Genomic DNA, 16,695 nt, shown 5'->3' with positions numbered 1-16,695 from the left:
GGGATCTTCCCGGACCAGGGCTCAAACCTGTGTCCCCTGCACTGGCAAGTGGATTCTTAACCACTGCACCACCAGGGAAGTCCCCAAGAATATATATATATACACACACACACACACACACACACACATTTCTTCTCTTATAAATTTATTTTTGGCTGCACTGGATCTTTGTTGCTGTGTGCGGGCTTTTCTCTAGTTGCGGAGAGCGGGGGCTACTCTTTGTTGCAGTGCCTGGGCTTCTCATTGTGGTGGTTTCTCTTGTTGCAGAGCACGGGATCTAGGTGCACAGGCTTCAGCAGTTGTGGCTCGGAGGCTCTAGAGCGCAGGCTCAGTAGTTGTGGTGTATGGGCTTATTTGCTCCACGGCATGGGGGAATCTTCCCAGACCAGGGATCAAACCCGTGTCCCCTGCGTTGGCAGGTGGATTCTTAACCACTGTGCCACCAGGGAAGTCCCCAAGAATATATATATTTTTAAAGCTCACTAAGTTATTCTAATGAAGCTATGTTTGGGTCTACTAAAACCAACAACTTCTTAATGTCTTATCTTCTACATTTCTCTTTAATTAGTATAAAAGGTTTGAGAACTGATAGTGTAAATTTTAAATATATAACATTCGTAATGCTCAGGGTAAGCATATTGTAAAGAATCACAGGAATAAAGGTTGAAGTTTTTTGTTGTTAGCATGCATTTATGTATTGCTTTAGCATTTTTTTTTTCTTTTTTTTTGCAGTACGCGGGCCTCTCACTGTTGTGGCCTCTCCCGTTGCAGAGCAAATGCTCCGGACGCGCAGGCCCAGTGGCCATGACTCATGCGCCCAGCCACTCCACGGCATGTGGGATCTTCCCGGACCGGGGCATGAACCCGTGTCCCCTGCATCGGCAGGCAGACTCTCAACCACTGTGCCACCAGCGAAGCCCCCTGCTTTAGCATTTTTTAAATCCTAATCCTAATCCTAATGTCCAAAACTGTCTAAAAGGTTACTTAATATACAAAGAATCATCAGAAAGTTAATAATAATAATGCCTTGAAAAATACCTGTTCCATCCGATGGGCCATCTCTTTGTGTAATTGCTGAATTGCATTTTTAGTTGCAATGTCTTGAGCTAGTACTTTATCTTTGGAAGCTTGAACTTCTTTATTAAGTTCCTCTATTCTTGATTCTAACTGTAAAGAAAATTATTTCCAGATTATTTTTATAGTTATAAAAAACAGACCACCAATATTTCAAATAAATATAAACAATGTAAACAAGCATAAAGATGGCAATGAATATACTTCAGCCATAGAAATCAAAAGTAAATGTTAGCACTGTTCTGATATATCAATAGAATTAAGTCAGAATAAATCTGAAGCAGATTCTGATAAGATGGATGATAAGCTCTAGAGTAATTACCAATGAAATAATTCAGAAAATATCATGAAAAAATTTTAATGTTACATATTTACTTAATGCAAAATAAAGCAGTAAATGAGACACAGGGAAACAAAACAGAAACATACAGAAAGACATATACAAAATACAGATATAGAAAATTAAAAAATGGTAGACAAAAATCGAACTGTCAACAGTAACATTAAATGAGTAAATAATCATATCAAAAGGCAGAGATCTTCAGACTGGAATAGAAAACAAGATCCAGACTGGAATAAAAAACAAAATGCTATTTACAAAGGTACTTTAGGGAATTCCCTGTCAGTCCAGTGGTTAGGACTCTGTGCTTTCACTGCCGAGGACGCGGGTTCAATCCCTGGTTGGAGAACTAAGATCCCACAAGCCACGTGGCACAGCCAAAAAAAAAAAAAAATAAGGTACTTTAGATTCATCTCATAATGATAAAAGGGTCAATCCAGCAGAAAGGTATGGTAATTATAAATATACATGCACCTAGTAATATAGCACCAAAATACATGAATCAATAACTGACAGAAATGAAGAAGGAAGTGGACAATTCAATAATAGTTGGAGACTTCAATACCTCACTTTTAGTAATGAACAGAACTAGAAAGAAGATTAACAAGGAAATAGGAGACTTGAACACAACTATGTAACAACTAAATCTAACACATCTATACAACATTCCATTCAGCAACAGCAGAATACACCTACTCCTCAAGTGAACATGAAATATTCTTCAGGACAGAACCTATGCTAGGTCTTAAAGCAAATCTCAATAAATTTAAAACACTGAAATCGCACAAAGTATCTTCCTTTGACAACCATAATGGAATGAAATTAGAACTCAGTAACACAGAGAGAAACTTGACAATTCATAAATATGTAAAAATTAAACAACATCTAAATGACCAAGGGAGAAATCAAAGAGAAAGTAGAAAATAAGGTGACAAATAAAGATACAACATATTTATGGGATGCAGCTAAAGCAGTGTTTAGCGGGAAATTTGTAGTTATAAACATCACTATTGAAAAACAAGAAAGGTCTCAAATCAAAACTAAACTTTCATCTTAAGACACTGGGAAAAAAAAAAAAGAGCAAACTAATCTAAAGCCAGTAAGAAAAAGGAAATAATGAAGATTAGAGAGGAAAGTAATGAAATAGAGAATAGGAAAATGGAGAAAAATCAACAAAACAAAAAATGCTTCTTTGAAATGATCAACAAAACTGACAGACCTTTAGCTAGATTGATCACAAGAATCAAAATGAAAGAGGGACATACTGACCTTACAGAAGTAAATGAAATTTACAGAAATAAATAATTATGAATGAATATTATGAACAATTTAACTTAGATTAAATGCACAATTCCTAGAAAGACACAAACTACCAAAACTGGCTCAAGAAGAAATAGAAAATCTGTATAGACCTACACAGGCATATCTCAAGAGATACTGCGGGTTTAGTCCAGACCACTGTAATAAAGCAAGTACTGCAATAAAGCAAGTCACACAAATTTTTTGGTTTCCCAGTGCATATTAAATTTATGTATACACTATATTGTAGTCTTTTAAGTGTGCAACAGCATTATGTCTAAAAAAAACTGTACATACCTTAATTAAAAAATACTTTATTGCTAAAAAATGCTAACCACCATCTGACAACACAGGTTGCCACAAATTTGTAAAAACCACAATATCTTATGAAGTGCAATATGGTGAAGTGCAATTTTAAAAAAGGCATGCTTGTAATAAGAGATTAAATTAGTAAAAAAAAAAAAAATTTTAACTACCCACAAAGAAAAATTCAGGTCCACGTGACTACATAGGTATATTCTACCAAACATTTAAATAATTAATACTAATTCTTCACAAATTGTCCCCCTCCAAAAAAAGGAACACTTCCCAACTCAATCTGTGAAGTCAGTACTATGCTGCACCAAAACCAAACAAAGACCTCACAAGAAAAGAAAGCTACAAGAGCAATGGCTCTTCTGAATATAGGCAGAAGAATTCTCAACAAAATACTAGCAAAAAATTCTGCAATATATAAGAATTATACTCCATGACCAAAAGGGATTTATCACAGTAAAACTATGTTGGTTTAATATCCAAAAATCAGTTAATGTAATACACCATATCGACAGAACAAAAAACACATAATCATCTCAACAGATGTAGAAAAAGCATTTGGTAAAATTCAACACTCTTTCATGATAAAAATACTCAACAAACTAGGAATAAAAAGGAACTTCTTCAACCTGATAGCATCTATGAAAAGCCGACAGCTAACACCGTACTTAGTGGTGAAAGACAATGCTTCAGAAATGAGAGAAGGATATCTACTCTTGCCACCTCTACTCAACATTGTATTGGAGGGTCCAGCCAGGGAAATCAGGCAGGAGATTAAATAAAAAGCACTCAGATGAGAAAGGAAGAAGTAAAACTCTCTACATGCAGAGGACATGATTTTATATATGGAAAATCCTAAGAAATCTGCCAAAAAATTTTAGAACTAATAAACAAGTACAGCCAAGTTACAGAATATAATATAAAAAAATTGTTGGGACTCCCCTGGTGGCGCAGTGGTTAAGAATCCACCTGCCAATGCAGGGGACACGGGTTCAAGCCCTGGTCCGGGAAGATCCCATATGCTGCGGAACAACTAAGCCATGCGCCACAACTTCTGAGCCTGTGCTCTAGAGCCCACGACCCACAACTACTGAAGCCTGCACACCTAGAGCCCATGCTCCACAACAAGAGAAGCCACCGCAATGAGAAGCCCACGCACCACAACAAAGAGTAGCCCCCGCGTGCCACAACTAGGGGAGGCCTGCGTGCAGCAACGAAGAGTCAATGCAGCAAAATAAATAAAGTTTTATATATACTTGTAATTAACAATCTGAAAATGAAATTAAGAAAACAACTCCATTTACAATAGCATCAAAAAGAATAAACCACCTAGGAATAAATTTAATGAAGGAATTGCAAAAATTACTCCGAAAACTACAGAGCACTTTAGAAAGAAATTAAAGATCTAAATAAATGGGAGGATATCTCTTGTTTGTGAATTGAAAAACATAATATTGTTAAAATGGCAATACTCTCCAATTGAAGTCTACAGATTCAATGCAATCCCTAACAAACCCAGTTGGCTTCACTGTAGAATGACAAGTTGATAGTAAGATTCATATGGAAATACAAGAAACTGAGAATAGACTATCTTGGAAAAGAAGAACAAAATTTGAGAACTCACACTTCCCAATGTCAAAACTTACTGCAAAACAACAGAAATCAAGATAGTGTGGTATTAGCATAATGAAAGACAAATAGATCAATGAAACAGAACTGAGAGTCTAGAAATAAGTTGATGTATCAATTGGTTTTCAACAGGGATGCCAAGACCATTCAATAGAGGAAGAATACTCTTTTTAATAAATGGTTCTGGGACAACTGGATAGCCATATACAAAAGAATGAAGTTGTATATCATACAATATAAAAAAATTAATTCAAAAAGAATCAAGACCTAAATATAAAAGCCTAATTATAAAACTCTTAGAGGAAAACATAGGAGTAAATCTTCATGATCGTGGATTTGCCAATGGAGTCTTACATATGACACCAACTGCACAAGCAATTAAAAGAAAAAATAGATAAAACTGGACATCATCAAAATTTAAAACTTTTGTCCAAGTACACTATCAAGAAAGTGAAAACAAATCCACAGAATGGGAGGAAATATTTGCAAATCATATATCTGATAAAGGTTTATAATCCAGAATATAAAAAGAACTATCACTACTCAACAATAAAAAAGTTTAAAAATGGGTAGAGAAAATACTTCCCTAGAAGTATCTATTTAAGATATACAAATGGCCAAGAAGCACAGGAAAAGATGTGTAATTTCATTGGTGATTAAGGAAATGCATATCAAAATCACGAGATACCATTTCACAACCATTAGGATAGCTATAATAAAGAAGTCCAATAATAACAAGCATTGGCAAGGATGTGGAGAAAATGAAACCCTCACACACTGCTGACAGGAATATAAAATGGTGCAGCCACTTTGGAAAACAGTCTGCCAGCTCCTCAGTAAGTTAAACATAGTTATCATTTGACCCAACAATTCCACTCCTAGGTAGACACCCAAAAGAAATGAAAGCATATGTCCACACAAAAACTTCTACATCGCAGCATTATTAATAATAGCCAGAAAGTGCAAACAACCCAAATATCCATCAGATGATGAAAGGAAATAAAATGTTGTATACCTATACAACAGAATACCACTTGGCCATTAATTTAAGTATTGATACAAGCTACAATTTGATTGAAACCTTGAAAACATTACACTAAGTGAAAGAAGCCAGATATTATATGATTCCACTTATACGAAGGAAAAGGCACATATTATAGGATTCCATTTATATGAAATGTTCAGAATTGGCAAATATATAGAGAGACAGAAAGTAGATTAGTTGTTCCCTAGGGCTGGGGGGAGACAGCTGCAAGGTGTTGGAGGGAAATGAGGAGTGACTACTAATGGATTCAGAGTTTTTTGTATGATAAAATTTTCTAAAATTGTGACAAACCCTGCACAACTAGAAACCACTGAACTGTATACTGAAATAAGTGAATTATATGGTATGTGAATTATATCTCAATAAAGCTGTTATAAAAAACCCTAAATATTAGTTTACATATAGTACATGTTTACTAATTATCCTCATGACAAAATTATTTAGAGCAACACTGTCCAATAGAAATATAAGCCACAATTTTTTTTTTTTTTTCATTTTTGCTGTACACGGGCCTCTCACTGTTGTGGCCTCTCCCATTGCGGAGCACAGGCTCCGGACGCTCAGGCTCAGCGGCCACGGCTCACGGGCCCAGCCGCTCCGCGGCATGTGGGATCCTGCCGGACCAGGGCACGAACCCGTGTCCCCTGTATCGGCAGGCGGACTCTCAACCACTGCACCACCAGGGAAGCCCCTAAGCCACAATTTTTTAGTAGCCACATTTTAAAAAGCAAAAAGAAACAGGTGAAATAAATGTTTTATTAAACCCTATAAATATCATATCAACGTGTAATCAACATGAAAAACAGCCATTTTATCTTTTTTTGTACTAAGTCTTTGAAATTAAGTGTGTATTTCACACTTACATCACCTCTTAATTTGGACTAGCCACCTCTTAGTGCTCAATAGCACTATGGCTAGTGGCTGCCATATTAAGTGGTGCAGATTCACAGATAAAATTAGGAAAGAAAACTCTGCTATACTGGCTAGCAAAAGAATGGTGAATCGAATTTTCTCTTTTAAAAAGGCACAACCACTAACAAGCTCATGAAAAGAACAGCTCTGGTTCACCTCCATCTATTTAGTCTGAAGTTTCCGGTCATCAGCAGTGACCTGCCTACCAAAATATAGATTCAGGCTACTTTTAAGGCACCTTCACACTTTAAAATTCTAAGTTTGGTCTGCATGCAGTAGCCCTTTCCACACAATAATCAGGATTAAATATGTAAAATTTTACAAATATGGTCACCTTCCAACTATGTAAATGTTCATTAAGTATACCAAGGCATAGGTAAGTGAAACTTGGTTTTTTATTATATTACTACCAGCTGTTTACTTTTATTTTCATTATATAGCTTTCTGTGAAAGATGAGGCAAAAAGAAAGACTTTTAAGGCTACAATGTTTCTAATCCTTCCCACAGAAGAAAAAGCAGCTCAGAAAGATAAACAGCAGCTGAGCTTTGCTACCAGTCTTGAATATGAACTTTGTCAATCCAAGCATCACAGTACATTAAAAAAAAAAAAAAAAAAGAAACAGAAAGAAAAAAAAAAAGAAACAAAGATGAACTTTGTCAATCCAAGCATCACAGTACATTTAAAAAAAAGAAAAGAAACAAAGAAAGAAAAGGCAAGGCTGGGGAAGCTAGCTCACCAGATAAAGTCTGAAGAGAGCCAGTCTTCAGTATAGTTCACAAAATACTGAGAATGGAAACATATTAAACTATAAGCTTGAAAACATTCTAATGCCAGATATAAACTTTTAAGTATATACTGCTTCTTCCAAAACAATCTATTTGACTGCCAAACAAATAGTCTTTCCCGCTCAGATTTCTATTATATATAGAATACACTCACACATATCACATAGAAATATTAATTTATATAAAACAGAAAGATCAACTATGATTCCCAGTTCATAAAAGAGAATGCTTCACATACCAAGCAATCTTCTCCATTTAAAGTATGATTTAACTTACAGAACTTCAATTTACACACAAATATTCAGGAATGTATTCATTTTATATAGTGAAGAACAGACTTTAAAGATTTTTGTCTTTTTACCTGTTTAATTGTGTTCATATGCTGCTTCTCTGTTTCTGTTCTTTTTTTTAGTTCTTCTCTTAAATTGTCTTTTTCTGAACAAATGTCTAAGATAAGTTCCTGATGCTTCTTATTTTCTTTAATTAACCTAAATATAAAAAGGCAGTTATCAGTAAAACATAATTAAAAATGACAATGTGTAATATACTCTGTTTGCAGACTAGGGTGTAGATACCTATGATTAAGAAATGAAAATTCCCAAGTAGTCCTTTTGTAATGATATATTATACTTTACAAAACATTCTCTGGCCAGTCAGGCTATTAACTTTTTCCTAGAAATTTGTATTATTTCAAATTAAGATAAATATAATCAGATAAAGAAAACCACACACTTTTAAGTTTATGTCTACAGGCATATTAATTATGTAGTTCATCCCTTCAGCACTGGAATTCCTTCAGGTCAGTCAGTGGCAACCAGGGGCAATTTTTCCCCTCCAGGCATCTGTCTTGAGAAACTTTTTGGTAGCCACTACAGTGGTGAGGATTGCTACTGGCTTCTTGTGCACAGAGGCAGGGATGCTGCTAAACATCCTACAATGCACAGGATAGCCTCAGCATCAACAAAAAATGATCTGCCCCCATATGTCAATAGTGCTGTGGTTGAGAAATCTTGCTTTAGATTTCTAAAATATTTTAATGATATTCTTATAGTTACAAAAGTAGTCTATGTAAAATAATAAAGTTTAAGCAGAAATTTCATTTTGAGTTCCTTAGAAAAATATAAATAAAACCTTAAAAATTACCTGTAAAAGTACTCAGAACTATAAAGTAAGATACCTAAGAGGGTTAACAGCTAATATTTTAGGATTACTAGCAACAGATATTATTTGACATTTATTGCACAATTACTATTTACTAAGTTTAGCTTTAAATGCATTATTTAACACTCAGGTCTATAAATTAATAAGTCTATGAAATTATTATTATTATGCTTTATGAATTTGAAAACAAACCAAAACTGAAGCCTAGAACTTATTCCAGGTTATATAGCTAGTAAGCGGTTGAACTGAGATTTGGACCCAGGTCTAATTCCTTCCCATCTTCTCCTTTGAAGATCCCTCATTTACTCAACAAATGCTCACTGGGTACCTACTATGTACCTATATTAGTCTATATGTTGGGGGTACATCAGCAAACTGTCCCTGCCCTCATGATGCTTACATTCTAACAGAGAAATTAAACAATAAATAGATATATAATGAAATACCAAGTTGTGATTAAGTTCTATTAAGAAAACTAAAGGAGGGCAAGAGGACAGGGAGAGTGACTTGAGCTGTGATTGTACATAAGGTAACCAGGACAGACCTCTCTGAGGAGGACAGTAATGCAGTGAGGAGGAAAGTCATGAAAATGTTTGGGAAAAGAAAAAAATGTGTAGCATGCAAGTTTCTTCAAGCCTTTTATGGCACAGGGGTTTAACTTTGTTTATGTACATGATTAAGGTGTACACTCAATTTGTTGCGAAAAACAACCTGAAACACAAGAATCCTGACTATACCTCGAAAGTAAACAATTTAGGGAGGGAGAAGTGAAGAACAGCAAGCCCTGAAATTGTTATTCTTACATGCCAAATGCATATCCTGTACACAAATAACTCTTCTCAATTAAGAATTCTGGTTGGGACCTTGGACAATAATATTGATGTTAGAAAATAGAGGAATGGATGTATAAACAAAGCCATTTGGAAATAGATGCATTCATGAAAATTTAAGCCAAAGGAACTGAAAGGTAGTTTTCTTTACAGAAAATTAAATGAAGGCAAAAGAAAAAAAATGAGTTGTTTTAGAGCTAACCTTAATCACAAAGCATTTTATTTGAAATTTAAAATATTACACATATGGGTTTCCCTGGTGGCACAGTGGTTGAGAGTCTGCCTGCCGATGTAGGGGACACAGGTTTGTGCCCTGGTCCGGGAGGATCCCACGTGCCGCGGAGCGGCTGGGCCCATGAGCCATGGCCGCTGAGCCTGCACGTCCGGAGCCTGTGCTCCACAACGGGAGAGGCCACAACCGTGAGAGGCCCGCGTACCGCAAAAAAAAAAAAAAAAATTACATGTATAACAAAAAATTAACTTAGATTTAAAATAATATTTGACATTTTTATAATGCTTTAATGTCCTCAAAACAATCCCATCAGGTAAGTATTGTCCCCTCATAAAGATGAAAAAATCTTCGTCTTGGAGAGGTTGATTTAACTAAGGAAACAGAGCGTGCAAGTAGTAATGGGAATCTTCCAACTCTGGGCTTCTGACCAGAACTGTGCTCACCCCAGTCTACCATGTGGCCACTGTTCTGACATGACGGAACAAAAAAGGAATTAATTTTCTACTGTATTCCTAATGTTTTTAGATAAATTTAATAACATGTAACTTGTTCATTTCAGATAACCACATTAAAAAAATCCACTGAAGCCAGACTAATTGGGTTTAACTTTGCCATTTACTAGCATGTGACCTGAAGCAAGTTACTTAACCTCTCTGTGCTTCAAGTACCTCATCTGTAAAATGGGAATAATAATAGTTCATACCACATAGGGTTGTTGTGAGGATTCCATGAGTTAATACATGTAAAGTGCCAGGCACATAATTAACAGCATTTAAGTGTTCCTGATATTATTATTAAATCTGTAACATCTTATAATTTACAAGAGAAGCTTGAAAGTGGTTAAGTCTCCAAATCTAAGGAAAGTAGAGGCATCAAGGATGATCTCAAAGGGAAGGTCTAAGAGATAAGCACAGATAACAGGAAAATGAGGAAGTTACCCTAAAAAGCAAGAATGGCAGAAATACTGATGGTTCAAGTATAAAATCACACTTTTTTCAATAATAGCAGCATTCCAGTAAAGTTATGAGCAGGAGTAGCTGACATTGGTTTTTGCATAGTATTAAGAAAAGTATTAGATTCTCAAGAGATATTTGTACACTCATGTTAACAACAACGTTATTCACACTAGCCAAAATGTAGAAGCAACCCAAATGTCCACTGATGGATGAACAGATAACAAAATGTGGTATGTATACATACAATGGAGTATTATTCAACCCTAAAAAGGAAGGAAGCTCTGACACAGGCTACAATATGGATGAACCTTGAGGACATCTGCTAAGTGAAATAAGCCAGTCACAAAACGGCAAATAGTATCAAAAGCAGTTAAACTCTTAGAAACAAAGTAGAATGGTGGTTACCAAGGGCTGGGGCAGGGGGAAATAGGGAGCTGTTGTTTAATAGGTATAGAATTTCAGATTTGTAAGATGAAAAAGCTATGGAGATCGGTTGTACAATAATGTGAATATACTTAACACTACCAAACTGCACACATTTAAAAATGTTTAAGATGGTAAATTTTATGTTATGTGTATTTTATCACAATTGAAAAATAAAAAAATAGAAAAAAGAAGGGCTCTGGATGCTGAGATTAAAATTCACTGGGTAAACCAATGAAGGGTGAGCTGGCTTGGGGAAGACTGATCTACTGATAATCTGGAAGAGTAAATACTAGAAGCAAGGAGATCATTAAAAGTCAATTGCATATCAAGCAATATTTGGATTATGGTATATTTTCCTCTGTCATCCTCCTCTAGCGTGTAGATTTCCTCCTCCCCTTTCTCTACACACACCCCTCCCATTCCAAAAATTTTTTTACCATTCCAAAAATTTTTTTAAAGTATCACTTTTTTAAAAAGAGAATCTGTCTGTATTTTAGTGAAGGCTAGCAAGTTTTATTTTCCTTTTTTAAAGGTTATAGGAGTACCTAAACATATGCATCACTCACATATATAAATTTAAAACAAAGAGTAATATAATATTATTAGGAAAAGATAAAATGAAATTAAACTGTTGTTAAAATAGAAATTAACTCCATAAATCCAAGAGAAGTCTAAAAATAACTATGTTCTTATTTACTGAATGACACTAAACCAATTCTTCTGTTCTAATTTTAATTTTTTAAACGAATGAATTTACAGTGGGAATTTTAAGAAAATTTTTTGAATTTTATAACTTGTCATTCCTCTTGAATTTATCTTAATTCTGACATTATGCTTTACATTCTTTCAAAACTGAAAAATTTGAAAGAATATAAATTTATTTCTCTTTATAAATCTTTCTAGATCTTTAATAAACACTTTAATAAAACATTTATTCTTTTAAACTTAGTCTAAGACATATGTAAAACAGAAATTTTGAATCATATTCAAAACAGTGCCTTTATACATAAATACATGTTTCTATATATGCTAACGTATTTGACATAGGTATATTATATATAACTCTCATAAAAACACTGTTTAGGGCTTCCCTGGTGGCGCAGTGATTGAGAGTCCGCCTGCCAATGCAGGGGACACGGGTTCGTGCCCCAGTCCAGGAAGATCCCACATGCCGTGGAGCTGCTGGTCTCGTGAGCCATGGCCTCTGAGCCTGCGCGTCCGGAGCCTGTGCTCCGCAACGGGAGAGGCCACAGCAGTGAGAGGCCAGTGTACCACAAAAAAAAAAAAAAAAACACTGTTTACCTATTATTTCTAAAATAATGAAAATACAATACCACATTCTAAGAAAAAACAGAGTTATATATTAAATAACTAGGCAAACTTGACATCTGCTCAACTACCATGTGCATGGCTCTATTGTGGAAATAAAAGCAGATAAAATGATACCTTCCTTTAAAGAATTCAATCTTTAATCCCTGTGGGAAAAAATAACCTGAAAGAATAAAACACTTACTTCTTTATGGTATGCTCCTGCTGCAAATGCTTATCTTGCACACACTTTTCAAACATAACTAATGCATTTTCTCCCTTATTCATTCCATTTGGTAGTCGGTGTTCTTTTGCAAACTCAGTAGATAAGAGCTCAGATTCTATTTCTTCCAACAAATCCTCTGATGTTGAAACATTCTTCATTTTTGAAATAAGTTTCTTGGTGCAGTCTGTATCATAAGGACTTTCTGAATAGGTCTTTTGATTAGCTGCTTCTGTAAATGTAGATGACCTTAATTCCGCCAATATTTGTGTTACTGTTTGTTCTGCTTCATTTGTTTTCAAAACTTGCTTTGTAAAATCTCCACCAGGAAAATTAGCTATTTGTTCAGAATTTTCTGGGCATATGTCTGTTTTAGCACAGGAATCCTCACCTCCACCATGATCTGGAATATAATTTTCCTGTGTTTCAGTTTGATTATTGTGTTCACTAGGCTGACATAAAGTTTTATCAAACTTTAATGACAACAGTTTGGACTCATTTTCTAAGCTGCTGTTTTCATCACCAGAAAACGAATTGCATGAGCCTTCCTTTATTTCAGATGTTTTCTCAATATTTTGATCAGAGGAAATGGAGGTTATGTGCTCTGTTTCTGACATGCTGACTGGCACCAATTCACTTTGCATCTCTTCAAAGCTGTTCCTGATCCTCGTTTTACATCTGAGAAAGTCAAAACATAAACTTTTTTAAAAAAGTTTTTTTAAACCAAGACCCCATATGTATTTGCACACATTCCATGATGTGGAAAATCTAAGGCCGCACATTTTACCACTAATAATTCTTTAAAAATTCTTTCCTTGGGTGGGGGTGGGGGGAAGAATATAACAGCTGACCCATGTGAGCCACAACCAGTCAGGTGCTACAAAGGCTCATTCTCTTTTCTCCTTCAGTCCAGTCCTACAGCTTCACTTCAGTTGCAGTTTGGCATTCCCCAATCACCCCCATAAGACGTTGGGTATGGAATGATACTAATAACAGGAAGATTAGTGCCCAAGAATTGTTTAGAATTCCTTCAGCTCCACAAAGGGAAAAAGACTACCTAAAGAATTTGTAAGAAACTATTGGGGAAATAAGATAGCAATGAAAACACGAGGCAAGAAATTACAAATCAAGATAATAAAACAATGTACATTAACAATGATATTTACTGCAAAAGGAAAACTAAACAATAACAAAACACAGCTACCTATAGTCCAGACACCTAGAGCTGAGCTGAAAGAAGTCAGGGTGTAAAGGATCCCTGACAGGAATTCATTTTTCACCCAGGGCTGCAGGAAGTATCATGGCGATTTCCAAACACTCTCATCAAGAACACACAATGTTCAGTACAACTCAAATGGACCTCATATACATTGCTTAGGTCATAAAAGAAACATTTACAAAACTAATTCAACAATGTTAAAATATATTTTATGCTGTTTATGAGGGTTACTAATCTAGCTATTTTCTGAAAATTAGTCAACTTTAAAAATTATCCTGAGACAGAAATATAAAAACATTCCAGCAATCTTGATGAAGAAGAATTGTCAACTTCTTTTGTCAGACATCAACCAAGCATGTACTGGAGTCATGTGAGGTTGGATAAAAATGTGGGCAGATCATAGTTTTGAAAGAAACTAGGGAAAAAATACTTCCAGATGTAAGGTATAAATGGAAAACAGAAAGACTAATATTTGAATAAAAGAAAGATACATGTTTACGTTGGTCTGTGGTGAAGGTGGTGGTCAGAGGATGGTGAAAAAGGGTAAGAGAAGATGGTCAGGTAGAATCCTCAGAATGATATGCAGGAGTGAAGGTTGTTAAGAAGGACGATAAATCATGACAGACTTGTATACTTGATTATACCATAGAATTTCTAGCATATACTAGGTTTTCAAATATTTGTGGAATTAAAGCAAGAAGTAATATGAGAAAAGCAGTATTTGAGGACTAGGAACGCAGAAAATGGGAAGAATAATTCTAAGAAAGGAAAAGAAAACCAGCTTGTTTGTTAAATACTCTGGCATCGACTAATACAGACGTTGGCCTTAATACTATAAATTACCTACCTGTAAAACATATTTCCAAACAATCAAACAAATTATCATTATTATCTTGCTGCATATATTGCATACTAAGACAAAGTCCACACTAGCAATAAAGGTTTGGTTTAGGCAATACAAATAAATGCAGTAACAAAAAGCCTTGTGAGTATGCTGTATTCCAAATCTAGGACAAAATAAAATAATTCTCAAACAGGGACATTAGCCGCCTACGTTACCTTCCTCAAAGTAACTAATTTCAAGATACAACTTGTGAACGTGTTGCTGCTGAATTTGAAATCTTAATTTAGAAACATCATAACTAGTCAATGCTATGTGATATCTACTGAAGTCAAATTCAGAGCTGACCAAATGTAATGGAAAGCAGATAAAGAATCTATTTAAAAGAGAATGAGTCTACGAAGGCATTGTGACTCTCCAGCATAGATAGCAAGTGAAAAAAAACTCTCATTTGAGAACTCTTAAGGCTCTTGCCTATGCACCATGCTTTGTGAACAGAAAAGCATTACGCAAACAATCGTTATCTTCTCATCCAGCTTTCATATTCCCCAGGGTTCAGTCCTCAACTTTATTTTCCTTCCCAGAATTCATCCACTTTGATAACTTAAACCAAAAACTCACAGTTGATGCCCACTTTAATTATTTTCATTCCTGTGCTCTTGAGTTACAGATAATGAATTATCTCTTTGTCTTCACTCTATCTCTACATAAAATAAAATCTCAAATGAATACAGGCATTTCCAATGGCTCAACTCAAAAATGGTTAAATCCAAAATCATAACAATAGCTTCTAAAATTGAGTACCCCCAGATAATCTTTTTTTTATTTCTGTCAATGGTATCATTTTTCTTAGTCATGACTCCTTCCTTTCCTTTAGCCTCATATTCTTTTACTAATTTCATGTCTCCTGCAATTATACCCTCCTTTCTACTGTCACTGTCCCCAACCTGCAACCCAACCCAGGCCTGATAACTTCCTACCTGGAACACTGAATTGTTGGTTTCTCAGTCTCACTCCATTCCTCCCTCCTGTGTCACCCAATCCAGAGAAGGGGTTGAAGAGTATACTACATTGGCTCTGCCAAAGGGGAACAGGAGCTGCCCTATGAAGCAAGTCCTCAATGGCACAAGGGTCCAGGGAGCTACAACACTGCCCCCCAGAAATCCACACATACCACCTCCAGAGACCACCATCAAATACAACCAGATGGACCAGAGTAAGGCCAGAGCTATCTCTTCCCTCTTTAAAGTTTCAGAGAGTGAGAACTCCGCCTCCACTGGCTGGTTTTCTTCCCCCAACTCCAAAAGGGCTAGTTAGAGAAAGGAGAGGGAACATATTTTAGAGCCAAATTACACCTCTTCTTCTTTAATCCAAGCAGCTGGGAACTAACAGCTTCAACACTTCTTTAGGGAGATGACAGAGTTTATGACTAACATTTTTTGTTGCTTTTGTTTTGTAAGCGATTGAAACCTGTCTTAATTTCTGGAATAAGTTTTTTCTGGTTATCAAAAGTGGCAGCAGAAGAGTTATGACATCAAACCAAGACATTATTGAAGGATTGCACCTCAGAGGGAAGTGGAGGGGATGTGAGCATTTCATGTTTATACCTCATAGTTGCAATTCCTCAATAAACCAGTTGTAGTATTTTTCCAATCTTATCTCTCAACACATTCCTAAAATCCTAGTACTTCACTATAGTATTATACTTTGCCAGTCCCTGACCAGTCTATTCAAGATTCCTCCAAACAGTGTGCTCATTAACATTTCCATGGCTTTGCTCTAATCTAGAACGTTCTTCCCTTCAGTCTATCCAGAGCCTAATTATATTTAAAGGACATATTCTAAGGCCACATTTTCCTTCAAATTTTCCCTCATGAGAAGTACAAAAATAATCTCTCATGTAAATGAAAACATACTTCATTTATACTCATCAGGTACATAGTGGCAGCCTTCCTTGTGACATTTCTTTTTTTGTTTTGTTTTGTTTTTGTTTTTCCTCGTGACATTTCTGAACAGCCTTTTAAATGATCTCTTGCAAAGAAGAGGAACCACACTCTGAACTGAATCAAACTTCTTAAATCTCAAGCAATATAATAGTA

General features: G+C 35.5%; 1 protein-coding gene across 1 annotated transcript in view; it reads right to left on the bottom strand.

Annotated features, from left to right (window-relative positions):
* Nucleotides 1-16,695, bottom strand: part of CCDC186 (coiled-coil domain containing 186) — a 44,432-nt gene that overhangs the window by 21,954 nt on the left and 5,783 nt on the right. The window contains exons 2-4 of the mRNA XM_065894397.1: nucleotides 12,519-13,214; nucleotides 7,762-7,888; nucleotides 1,039-1,167 (exon numbers count right to left, since the gene is read on the bottom strand). Of these exons, the coding sequence (XP_065750469.1) occupies nucleotides 1,039-1,167; nucleotides 7,762-7,888; nucleotides 12,519-13,180 (918 nt within the window). The 5' untranslated portion in view covers nucleotides 13,181-13,214. The remainder of the gene's footprint in view (nucleotides 1-1,038; nucleotides 1,168-7,761; nucleotides 7,889-12,518; nucleotides 13,215-16,695) is intronic.

The sequence above is a fragment of the Phocoena phocoena genome, chromosome 16 (genome assembly GCF_963924675.1).
Source record: "Phocoena phocoena chromosome 16, mPhoPho1.1, whole genome shotgun sequence".
Taxonomy (NCBI): domain Eukaryota; kingdom Metazoa; phylum Chordata; class Mammalia; order Artiodactyla; family Phocoenidae; genus Phocoena; species Phocoena phocoena.
Note: the sequence above shows the minus strand (reverse complement) of the source record. Positions and strands in the feature narration are given on the sequence as shown.